At 62.0% G+C, this 11056-nt stretch overlaps 1 protein-coding gene across 5 annotated transcripts in view; it reads left to right on the top strand.

The window, feature by feature from the left end:
• The first annotated feature begins 227 nt into the window (after positions 1-227).
• The window catches only part of SPEG (striated muscle enriched protein kinase), a 30562-nt gene continuing 19733 nt past the window's right edge, over positions 228-11056 (top strand). For 2 of the 5 annotated variants that reach the window (XM_033064160.2, XM_033064159.2), the window contains exons 1-8: positions 228-550; positions 3741-3780; positions 4843-4872; positions 5266-5355; positions 5617-5812; positions 7017-8536; positions 9496-9639; positions 10439-10621. In XM_033064160.2, the coding sequence (XP_032920051.1) occupies positions 518-550; positions 3741-3780; positions 4843-4872; positions 5266-5355; positions 5617-5812; positions 7017-8536; positions 9496-9639; positions 10439-10621 (2236 nt within the window). In that variant the 5' untranslated portion in view covers positions 228-517. Of the gene's footprint in view, positions 551-3740; positions 3781-4842; positions 4873-5265; positions 5356-5616; positions 5999-7016; positions 8537-9495; positions 9640-10438; positions 10622-11056 lie in introns of all 5 variants that reach the window. The other 3 variants (XM_033064158.2, XM_033064156.2, XM_033064157.2) reach the window with 2 other exon arrangements.

Below are 11056 nucleotides of genomic sequence, written 5' to 3'. Positions count from 1 at the left end.
TAAGAGAGAAGTGTAACCCCTATCCTGGGCAGTGGGGCAGGATGGGCAGGTGAAAGGGAACAGTGGTACAGATGCACTGCATGGCGGAGCGCTCGGACCCCTGGCTGCCGCGAAGACAAAGCCAGAGGTGGAGAGACCACGTACCCGCCTCAGACACGCCCTCTCCCTCCCCTCTACGACGGTGGCCCTCGCCCCCCGCCACCTGTGCCCTGGCTGTCCCCCACCACTGCCACTCTGTGCCAGGGCTGGCGGGGAGGCGGAGGCGGAGGCAGGCGGGGGAAGGATGGAGGGAGGAGCACTCCAGTGATGCTTCATGCTCACAGCTCCAGCCCTCCCGAGAGCCCAACCTGGCGAGCCCCTTCCTCTTCCTCCACCGTTCCCGGCTGCCGGTGGTGAAGGATGCTCGGAGCATCGCTCGCTGCCGCGACGTGCTGACAGCGGGGACCCCGCCGGGAGCGGGCTGCCGTCCTGCCGGGCCTGAGTCCGTGTCACCGGGCCAGCAGGGCTCTGCAGAAGCATGAAGAAGATCTGGGTGAAGAAGCGTTTCCAGGTAAGGGCTCCAGGCTGCCGTGCTGGCGGGTGCCGGGAGAAGGGGGCAGTGCCGAGAGCGGCTGGGGATGGGAATGGATGCTGATGGAGATGGGAATGAGGATGAGAATAAGGATGAGGATGGGAGTGTCTCTCCAGCCCTTCCGTTGCCCCCTGGGGCTCCCCAGGGCTTTGCACAGCACCAGCCTCAGCCTCGCTTGCAGAGCTGCCAGCTGCTTGCCTGGCCTCACCAGCCCGGGCAGGAGGGGCAGAGGGCAGAGGCTCGGCACCTCCTGTGCCAACACCCAGGCTGGGACCCCCTCCGGGGCTTCCCCACGCCCCTCTCTTCCCTCTCTGCCCTCTGGAGTCGGGGCAGCAAATGGAGGCTGCTCCATGGCTCCCCCCAGCCCCACTGCCGGTGGTCACGGAGCTGGAGACGAGGCTTTGCATGCGTCATCCCCTCCGCGTCAGGAGCATGCCTGGCACAGGCAAGGCTCCTTCGCGGGCCCGCCGCACGCTCCGCTGCCGAGCAAGGAACAAGGACGTCACTTGGCCTCAGCGGGGAGTGGAGGATGGGGAACACACTTCCAGGAAGCCCCCCGCCCCCAGTTCCCGGGGGCATACAAACCCACTGCGGGCGCATTGCCTCCCTGCTGTCACTGCCTGGTGGTCCAGAAGGGACTGGGAAGGGGCTGGGAAGCGGCTGCCCCGAGCAGCACCTTCCCAGGGGTGGAAGATGATGTAGGATGTGATACAGGTCCCCAGAGAGAGAAGGTGCTGAGGGTCCCTCTGGGGCAGGGTAGAATGCCCCGCCTGGCTGCTCCATCTGCGTTTGGGGGCATCAAGTCCAGGGGCTTGCCCGTGTGGCAGGGCAGGGTCCTGCACTGCTGGCTGAGCATGGGAGGGGTTTCAGAACAGCCACAGTGGCTGTCTCTCTGCACCAGTCAAGTCACTCACTCCCTCCCCATCTCATTCCATTCCTGCTCCTGTCTGCCTGTTTCACAGCAGCAGTCCCATGTTGTGCTGGGCTCCACGTGCTAGGTGCTCCATGGTCTCAGGAGATCCTTCACTCCCCGTTGGCCCCATGGCCAGAGTGAGGGATGCCCCATGCCTGGACCAGTGCAGGACCCCAGACTGGGCAGGTGGATCCATGCCTGGCACAGGGGAAGGAAACAACTCCAGGTCTCACCCAGCTGCCTTGTAGTGCAAGGTTGAAACTGGGTGTGGATCCCAGCCAGCTCTTCTCTCTACTCCTGGCTGGATAGGCACAGACTGTGCTCCTGGGGCTCCTCCACCCCTTTTTCCAAGATGCAAATAAAATCCCACGCAGGAGGATTACCCCCACTCTCTGTCCCCTTCGTGCAGACTCCGACCCCACACCAAGCCCTGAGCTGCTCCCGTCCCCTTTCCATCTCCTGGCCTGGGGTTGACCCTGCATCCCCCTGCACTTGCTCCCTAGTAGGCTGCAGGTGGGTGCTGTGCTTGAGATGGGTCCAGTCTGCGAGGTGCCCTGATCCTACAAGGTACCCTCATCCCTCAGGGTGCCTTGATCCTGTAGGGACCTGTTGAGAGGTGAAGGGGAGGGGGCTCAGCCCCTCTGTGGCTCTGGGCAATGGAGCCCAGCCCAGGCCACTGGGTGCAGTCACCGTATTCCATGGGGAGCCGATGGCGCCTGTCCCTGGGGAAGCCACAAGAGTACCCGATAATGGCACTCAATTGCATTTTCATTTTTTAATGGGGGAATTATCCGCCGATGGTGCAGTTAATCACTCATCTTTCCCTGGCCTGGAAGACGGGCTGCCAGCCAGAACCAGCACAGTCAGCCGAGAAGGGGAGGTGACGCCTGGCTCAGCCTGAATACAAATGTGTCTCGTGCAGCCGCTGCCCTCTGGCCTGCTCTGCATGCAGGCAGGGGCTTGGTGGGAACCCCTGATTGCTGCCCATGTGCAGGTTATGCCACTGCAGTGGCAACGACTTTGAGGCTTGTGAATGAGCTGCTGCCCTTCAAGGGCAACTAACTGTTTGCCCTTCTTGGCTGTCCTGGGGTCTGTCTGTCCATGACCTGCTTGGGAGGTGGAGGGCTGGTGGGGCAGGAGGGGCTGGTGGAGCAAAGGGCTTCAAGACAGTTGGGTGTCCAGCTCTGGGCTTCACACTGGGGAGACAGGGCATGGGACATCAGTGTCCTGGGGAGACCCTGTCACCCAGACTGGCTGGGAAGGATGCTCAGACCTGGCAGCCCAACCCTGCCTGTCTGCACTTCACATTCCCACTCCTGCCTGCCTTGGAGATCACCCCGTCCCTCTGCTTTCCTTGGATATGGCGTCAGTGCGCACTGGGTCTGGCAGACAGGCTGCCCTCAGCTGGTCCCTGCCCTGGCATGCAAGTGCCCAGCCCTGGGCTGCAGCACAGAGGGCAGCCAAGTTGGCAGGGAGCTCCTGATGCTTCCACCCCATGCTCGGGTCCCACCTGCCTGCCCAGACAGCCTGGGTGAGTGCAGCCCCTATGCCTCCAACCCCGCAGCAGCAGGCCAGTCCCGTGCTGCCAGGCAGCCTCTCTCTTAACTGGCATGGCCTCTACAGGGGATGGAGGATGCTGTCCCCGTGCTGGGACTGTGGCCATGGTGGAGTCTGGGCCAGTGCCTGGAAGACATTTTGCTGGCTAAATCCCCATGCTGGCTGGGTGGCTTTAAAGGGGCTGCAGAGCACTGGGCAGCAGCCCAGGCAAAGACTTCGCTTCAGGCTATGCCAGGTGCAGGCAGCAGTTCTGGGGCATCTGGGATGCCCAGGACTGTCACTCTTGAGCTTGGGCTGCAACACAGGGCTGGGGTGCATAGTGCCATCACCAAGGGAACTCTGTGTGTGTGTGCGCGCGCGTGCGCACAGGTGTGTGAGAGTGTGCGCGGCTGGGCATGCGCTACACGTGCCCACCTACACCCATCCATCTCTGCGTGTGCGGGGGTGTGTGCCTGTGGGTACTCGTGGGTGTGCAGCGAGGGTGCGTGCGAGCAGTGCCAGGTGTGCCCTGCCAGTGGGAGGGCGTGAGTGGTGCAACGTATGTCGTACCAGAGTGTGTGTGAGCAGTTGTGGGTGTGAGCGGTGCTGCGTGCGCTGGGATGGGGAGTGTGTGTGTGTGTGTGTGTGTGTGTGTGTGTGTGCGTGGCAGGTACGTATTGGCATGCCATGGGTAATGCTCTGTTCTCTTTTCCTTTGCAGAAGACCGGCCATTCGCGGCGCTTCGGGCGCTTCACGCATGGTGCGTTGAGTTACCAGGATCCGACTCCCCCCGCCGCCCCAAGTGTGCCAGGATGGGGTCCACCTCCATGCTGCAAGGGGCAGTGAGCAGAGGCTAGGCAGGGCTGGATTGCATCTTGCCAGCCACAAAATAGAGTCCCAGTCAGCCAGGAGTTCACAGTGTCCCCCATGCAACTGGTCTGCTCCAGGCCTTGCAGCTCTACTTGCTCAGGGACTGCCAGACTTTTGTGACCTGAGTTGCGAATCTGATGCACTAGCAGTGCAAGGAACAGCTGGTCGTGTGCTGGGCTGCAGAGGGGTGGCTTGAAATGGTGGGGAACAGTGTGGCCCCCCCCACACCTTAAGAGTGCGATGGAGAGGAGTGGTGTTGGGGCTGGGGACATGTTCCTCACTGCAGGGGTTGTTGCTGTGCCTTGTGAGGGCTTGGGCAATGGCAAGGAGGAATAGCACCATGGAACTAGCTTTCCTGGAAATGGGACATTAGGGTAATATTGAAATGGCCTTGCCACATCCTGCCCAGTGGGGAGCAGCTCTTAGTGCTACCCTGCCGTGAGAATTTTGGCTTTATCAACCCCAAGTGCTGAATTGTACAGCACTTGCACTGGTGGGGCACAGGATGGACTTGTACGTGCCAGGAGGAGGCTGTGTGCACATGGACACATGTCCGTGTGTTCTAGCACCCCCAGGAGTGCCCAGCTGGGGCGCAGACTGGGAGGTCCAGCCCCAGGCTGAGATGCTCTGCAGAGCACAGAGGGATGTGTGGATACTGCAGGGGTGAGGCCAGAAGCTCTAGGGACAGGGGATGGCTGTCCTGCTGGTCAGGATGTGGCTGTGGCACAGGGAGGGAATGGTGCTGTGCACTGCACAGTTGGGACAGTGTGTGCGAGGAGAGGGTCTGTGTGCAGCACTGGAGTTGTGTGCAGTGAATGTGGTGCAGAGTGGAGACATGGTGGGGAAGTGCTGGGGACAAGGCCCCCCCTGCTGCCCCCCGCGTCTCCGCAGGCCGGGCCGATAACCGGGTGTTGATGTCTCTCTCTCTCTTGCTGCCCCTATGGAAGCGAAGTTTTCCGCTCCTGCAGGAAACAAAGCTACGGTATGAAGACTCCTTCCCAATGCTGTCTCTGTCCCCATAGTGGACCCTGTGCCCCAGCCTACCACCCTGCTCTGTCACTTCCACTGTCCCCTTGCCCTGCTTTTTTTTGTCCCTGTGCCACCTCTGCCAGCTGCGTTCCCACTGCTGGCACTGCCTCCCTTCCTCCTGTCATCTAACACTGTTCCTGCCTGCCCTTGCCCCGCTGGACTTTCCCACTCCCTGTCCTACCTTTCCCTACTGGCAGCTTGTCCCTGCAGGTCACAGTCATGCCTCTTGCCCTGGAGCTGCCTGGGCACTGCTCTCCTGCTCCCAGAGCCAATGGGTCTGCAACAGGCAGTACCAATGTGGTCTGCTCTCTGTACACTCACTCCCTACTCTTCCCTCCCACCCCAGACTCGGAGACAGGTGAGGATGAATCCGGCGACCCCCAGGTGACACAGCGCAGTGATCTCCAGGATGAGACGGCCTTCAGCACCCCCACGGGTGAGCGAGGACACCTGGTTGGCACTGAGCCCTGACACTGGCTGTTGGCCATGGCTTCTCTCAAGGCCTCTTCTGGCCAGGCTTTGGGGGTCTCCATGGAGAGGGAGCTGTGATCCACCCATACAAAGGGGAGAGGGCTTGAGGCAGCAGAGTGCTGCTCAGGACATGCTTGGACGCCCCATGGTGGTTCAGCCCTCTCCGAGCAGGGTGCTGAGTTTGTCGCCACAGGCACCCAGTCTTGGCTCATCCCTCTTCTCTTAGGTGGGTCTGACACCCTTGTGGACGCCTCCATGAACACAACACCAACCTCGGTGCTGGCCCTGTCACAGGCAGAGGAGCGCTCCAGCTGGTCAGGCAGCCAGCAGACCGTGGTGGAGAAGGAGACGGATGCCAACCTCTCTGCACGGGGACCCTACCTCCGTCCCTCTGCCTGGTCGCAGCCGCAGGGAACCCCAAGGCAAGCAAACACGCCGGCCCCACGTGGCGCTGAGGTCCGGCACCTGGGCGTGGAGCCGCTGGTGAGGGCATCACGGGCTAATCTGGTGGGCACAAGCTGGGGGTCAGAGGATAGCCTTTCGGTGGCCAGCGACCCGTACGGCAGCGCCTTCAGCCTGTACCGAGGACGGGCGCTCTCGCTCCATGTGTAAGTAGGGGGAGCACACGGAGGGAACATCGTGCTGGGGCCATCTCCTTCACTCCACCTGGGCTTTCTTTGCCTTCACCTTCCCAGCTGAGGAGTGGGGACTCTGAGCAATAGGCAGCCTGTTCTCGGTAAGAAGGTGGGAGCAACGCAGGTGGGGGGTGATATAGAGTGGGGTCCCTTTCTGCTGTGGCCAGGTTATCCCCTGTGCAGTACCCCATCCGCAGATTATGCTATGGATGTTTTCCCATTCTGACCCACCATGGTGCTCTATGCAGCCCACAGTGTGGGGAACTGGAGGTGTACAGTAGCCTGGGATACACACTGGCAAGTGTCTGCCCACAGTACAGGAGTGGCAGCAGGGTCCAGGGACATGCTGCCTCCTCAGATCCTGCTGATGTGCTCAGAGCCCCTGTCCTCCCTGCCACCTTTGGTTCCCATATCTGCGGGCCTGCTCCTTTGACCTCCATCTCGCTCTTTTTTTTGTTTAAGGCTGCTTCTTCCACCAGAACCTCATCTCCACCTTATGATTTCCACTCTGCATTTGCTGAGCCCCTCTGGGGGGAGTGCAATAGGAAGATGTGCCCACAACGGCATGTGCATGGGCAGGGCTTGCAGCCTTGGGGACCCGCTCTGGGCAGGCTCTACTGCCTCAGCACACCAGCACACCCCAGCAGACTGGGGCACCCCCCAGCCCCTGGTCCTGTCTGCATGGTGGCCCTGGGGAGGGGACTCACTGGGTATCCCAACATCACCCTGCTGCTCCACATGAGTACCCCTGGGCAAGGGGTCCCAGCAGCCCAGGGCTCCCACCTAACCCAGCCAGCTCCCAGTGGTCTTGGTGTAACCAGATGTCCTTTCTGGGATCCCTTGAGTCTCCCCATTCACAAGGCTGCCCTGAACTGTTGGACAGCATTGCTATCCCCCATTGGGCGCTGTGGTGCAGGCTGGAAGCTGGGATGCAGCCAAGCAGGTACAAGGGTGGTCTCTAAGCCATGCTCCTCTGTCTCTGCCCTTGCAGCAGCATCCCCCAGGGAGGCTACCGGAGAGATGACCTCCACAGAGGCCCTGTCTCTCCAAAGCCTGGTGCAGAGCCCCCAAAATCCCCCGCTGCCCTGCCGCTGACTGCCAAGCCACCCATCGTCCGCTCACCATCTCCTCGTGCTGGCACAGGCCTGCAGCCACCCACTGGCATCGTGCCCCAGCCTGCTGCCCGTGGCCCTGGCGTCCCCTCCTTCACACCCGTGACCCCTCGCAAGAAGTCCTCAGTGCCGGTAGAGTACCAGGACATTGTTCCTGAGGAGTACGAGGAGAAGATCAAGAAGCCCAAGTCCTCTGGGTACTCACAAGGTAGCACACAAGAGTCCCGTCCGCAGACACCCATGAGTGACGCCTCTGGCCGCATCTCTGTCCGGGCATCCCCCAAGCTGGTGCGTGCTGGCTCCAGGATCTTTGAGAGGCTGCAGTACTTTGAGGAGCGGCAGAGGAGCCTGGAGCAGGACAGTCCCTTTCCCGCGTGCTCCAACCTGCCGCTGCGCAAGACGCGCTCCTTCGACCAGCCTGGCACTGGCTTGCGCCAAGCCAGCACACCAGGTGGCTCGCGGGAGGACCTGCGGGAAGGAGGCCACTGGGAGCCGGGCAGCACGGCAGCATGCCGGCGTTTGGCCTTCCGGCAGAAAGCCGCATCCTTTGATGAGCGAGGCAAGTTCGCCAACCGTGTCTACGCCATCGAGCACAAATTTGCAGAGGAGCTGACCCGCATCAAGCGGACAGTCTCCAAGCAGCAGCTGCGGCGCTCCCAGGAGCTGTGCAAAGCCGGGTTGCCCCCAGCACCCTCACCCCCAGCGGCCAGTGAGCCCCCTGCACCCCGTGCCCCCCGCACCTCTTCCTCTCAGGGCGCTGGCGGACGCAAGGCACTGCCACCCAAGACCTGCCCGCCAGCAGAGAGCACACACGTCATCCAGCACCTGGCACTTTCCAGCGTGGCGCTGGTGGGACCTGATGGGGAGCCACTGCCAGGGGGGCAGCGTGGGAAGAGAGCCCCAGGAGGGGGGAGTGGGGCAGCTGGACAACCCAGCTCAGTGGAGGATGCAGGTGCCAGGAAGGGTCTGCAGCAAGAAGGCTTTGGGGAAGTGAAAAAGAAGGAGCAGTGGCCGTTGGCACAAGCCAGCCCGCAAGGAAGGGTGGCCCTCTCGCAGGCGGGTCCCACCGAAGGCAGCCCGTACCCAGATGGGGGCCCTGCCCGTGGCCCTGGGGCACTGAGCGAAGCTCTGGCTGCCCGACTGGCTGTGCCCCACGGACTGTACCGACGGCCAGAGACACCCACAGAAGTGCGGTTCCTGCCTTGGGCAAAGCCAGGGATGGAGCAGGAAGCTCGTCTGGAACGAAGCTGGGCAGGACAGCATGTTGTGGGCAGAGATGTGGAGAGAAAGCAGATGAAAGTGTCTGAGAAGAAAGAGAGTGGCCGGATGGCTCAAGAAGGCAGGAGCACACGGAGCAAGGGGAAGGGACGCCGAGCCAGGCCCACCTCTCCAGAGCTAGGTAGGGGCATGGCTTTCTGCCCGCCTGCAGGCACAGTGCTGGCCCAGCCAGTCCCTGGTGGGTTGGGGGACCTCCAGCCTGCCCCTGGGAGGCATGGGGAGCCCAGGGCTGGAGTTGACGTACATGACTCTGGAAGCTGGGGTAGTTGGCACCAAGCAGTGCTGTAAGACAGACCAGCCTGGCTGCCAGTTTGCTGGGCCTTGAGGTTACAATGCTTGCTAGCTTTTCCATACCTCTTGCCTGGCACAGGAAAGATACAGCATGCTGACCTGTGGCATAGAGCCCTGGTCTGGGGCACAGGGCACCCACTGGAACTTGTCCTGTTTGGGCCATGTTTGGTGGTCCAGGCAGGGCATGCAGCTGAAGCTTCCCCAGGGGAAGGTGGCTTGGCTGAGGGAGAGGTGTCTTGCCCATTCCGGCATGCAGCAGTTAGACCAGACCACACCTGAGCTGGGAGCTCTTTCTAGGCTCTGCTGTAGCCAGAGAAATGCCAGGCCCACATGTCTGAGACTCCTGGCACAGCCCCAGGACTTTTGTCTATGTGCTGGGGCCATGAGAGGGGAGGGAGCTGGGAGGTGCTTGCTGATGTATTGGGGTGCAGCAGCCAGCCTCCCATGAAGAACTAAGGGAAGTTCAGGGAGGGGGGTACATCAGGCTATACAACCCTCCTTCTTCCACACCCCACTGCCACTTCATCTCTTATGTCCTATGGGGATGTATAACAAGCTGTGTGCTTCCTGTACCATGGTCCCTGTCTTGCCCCTGCTGCCTTCTCCATGCCATGGTGGATCCTGACTGGCCTTTTCCTCCACTGGATGGCCTGAGTACCTGCTAATGCCCCAGCGAGGATGTGGTTGAGCAGTGGGTGGAGAGACCCATGCTCTGCCTGCATGTAGCCCAGCATGGACCCACACATTTCGCCCTGCTGACAGCCACGGGGCCCATCTCTCTCTGTGCAGAGTCCTCAGATGATTCCTATGTCTCAGCGGGTGAAGACCCTCTGGAAGCCCCCATCTTTGAGATTCCCATCCAGGACATGGCAGTGGTTGTGGGGGCAGAGGTGCTGCTCAAGTGCATTGTCACGGCCAACCCCCAGCCAGAAGGTGAGCCACCCTGGGGCTGGGTGTCAGGGACACAAGCATGGCAGAGGGACTCTCTGCGTGTCTGTGTCCCACCTGCGCGGTGTGGTGAGTGGGACACCCAGCGCTGAGCTGGGTATCTCAGGGGATGTGATGTACTTGCCCTGGGTGCACCCCTTCTGCCTTCCTCACCTCTGACAGGAGTGAAGTGCTTGGGTACTGCCTGCCAGGACAGGGTGCAGAGGACAGGATGCCTGTGTCCCCCAGTGCCAGGCTGGGCTGTTGGGAAAGTGGGAGAAGGGCTACTGAGTGCTGTGCAGGCAGGGACGGGTGATGCAACCTGATTTAGTGGGTGCTGTCCGTGCCCACGGCAGGGGAGGTGGTGTTGGAACCTAGTGGATCATCAGGGTGCCTTCCAACCCAAACCATTCTATGATTCTCTGATGCTCTGGGCTGTTGTTGGGACAGCTCAAGTGGTTCCCAGGACCAGAAACTTAGGGCTGATGGCCTCTGGGCATGCTGTATCCAGGACGTGTGTGGGGGCAGCTGGGCATCCAGGGCCGGTGCCAGTCGCCAAAGCCAGGCAGAAGCCAAGCCGCTTTAGTTCCCTCTTCCAGCTTCCACTGGAGGGCAGGAGGATGTCAGGAAACAGGGACCAGCCACGCGCTCTCCGTCAGAGGGCCGTGGGATCGTGGGGCTGTTCCCCATATCAAATGGGTCCTGAGGCCAGGCAAAGGAACGCTTGGCCTCCCCGGGATCCTGCGCAGAGCCCGGGAAAGCTCGGACTCTCCTGCCCACGCGTGACCCTCGCCTCTGCCGGCAGTGTCCTGGAGGAAGGACGGGGTCCCTCTGCGGAGCAGCACGACGCGCCCCATCAAGGCGGAGGGCGAGCGCCACACGCTGCTGGTGCGTAGCGCCCGGGTGGCCGATGCCGGGCTGTACACTGTCACCGCGACCAACGAGGTGGGGGCCACCTGCTGCAGTGCCATCCTCAGCGTGCGGCCCGGTGAGTGCCGCGCCCGGCGGATGGAGGGAGGCCGGGAAGGAAGGAGGGAGGCAAGGAGGGGCAGACAGGGAGGGAGCGAGGGCTGGCGCCGCGGCAGGCTGGCTGCCAGCTCTGCCGCTGCTGTCACTGGGAAGAAACCGGCTTCCTTACCCTACAAGGCTCTGTCTGAACCAAAGCAGCTGACGTGCTCCCGGCAGCCATGGAAGGATCCTACCGTGGGGGGAGCGGGGTCAGGCTGTGAGCATCCCTTGCCGCCCAGCAAGCAGCCCAGTGTCCGGCCCCCACACCTGCCCCGTGTCCCGCTAGACATACACCAGCCTGCCCTACAACCCGCAGACCATGTGGGTACCCCTGCCCTCAGCCTGAAAACCATGCGGGTACTCCCACCTCTAGCATGTGAGCCGTGGGGATATCCCAGCCTGATCCCCAACCCCG

This window comes from Catharus ustulatus, chromosome 7 (genome assembly GCF_009819885.2).
Source record: "Catharus ustulatus isolate bCatUst1 chromosome 7, bCatUst1.pri.v2, whole genome shotgun sequence".
In the NCBI taxonomy this organism is placed as follows: domain Eukaryota; kingdom Metazoa; phylum Chordata; class Aves; order Passeriformes; family Turdidae; genus Catharus; species Catharus ustulatus.
This window is presented reverse-complemented; position numbering and strand designations above follow the sequence as displayed.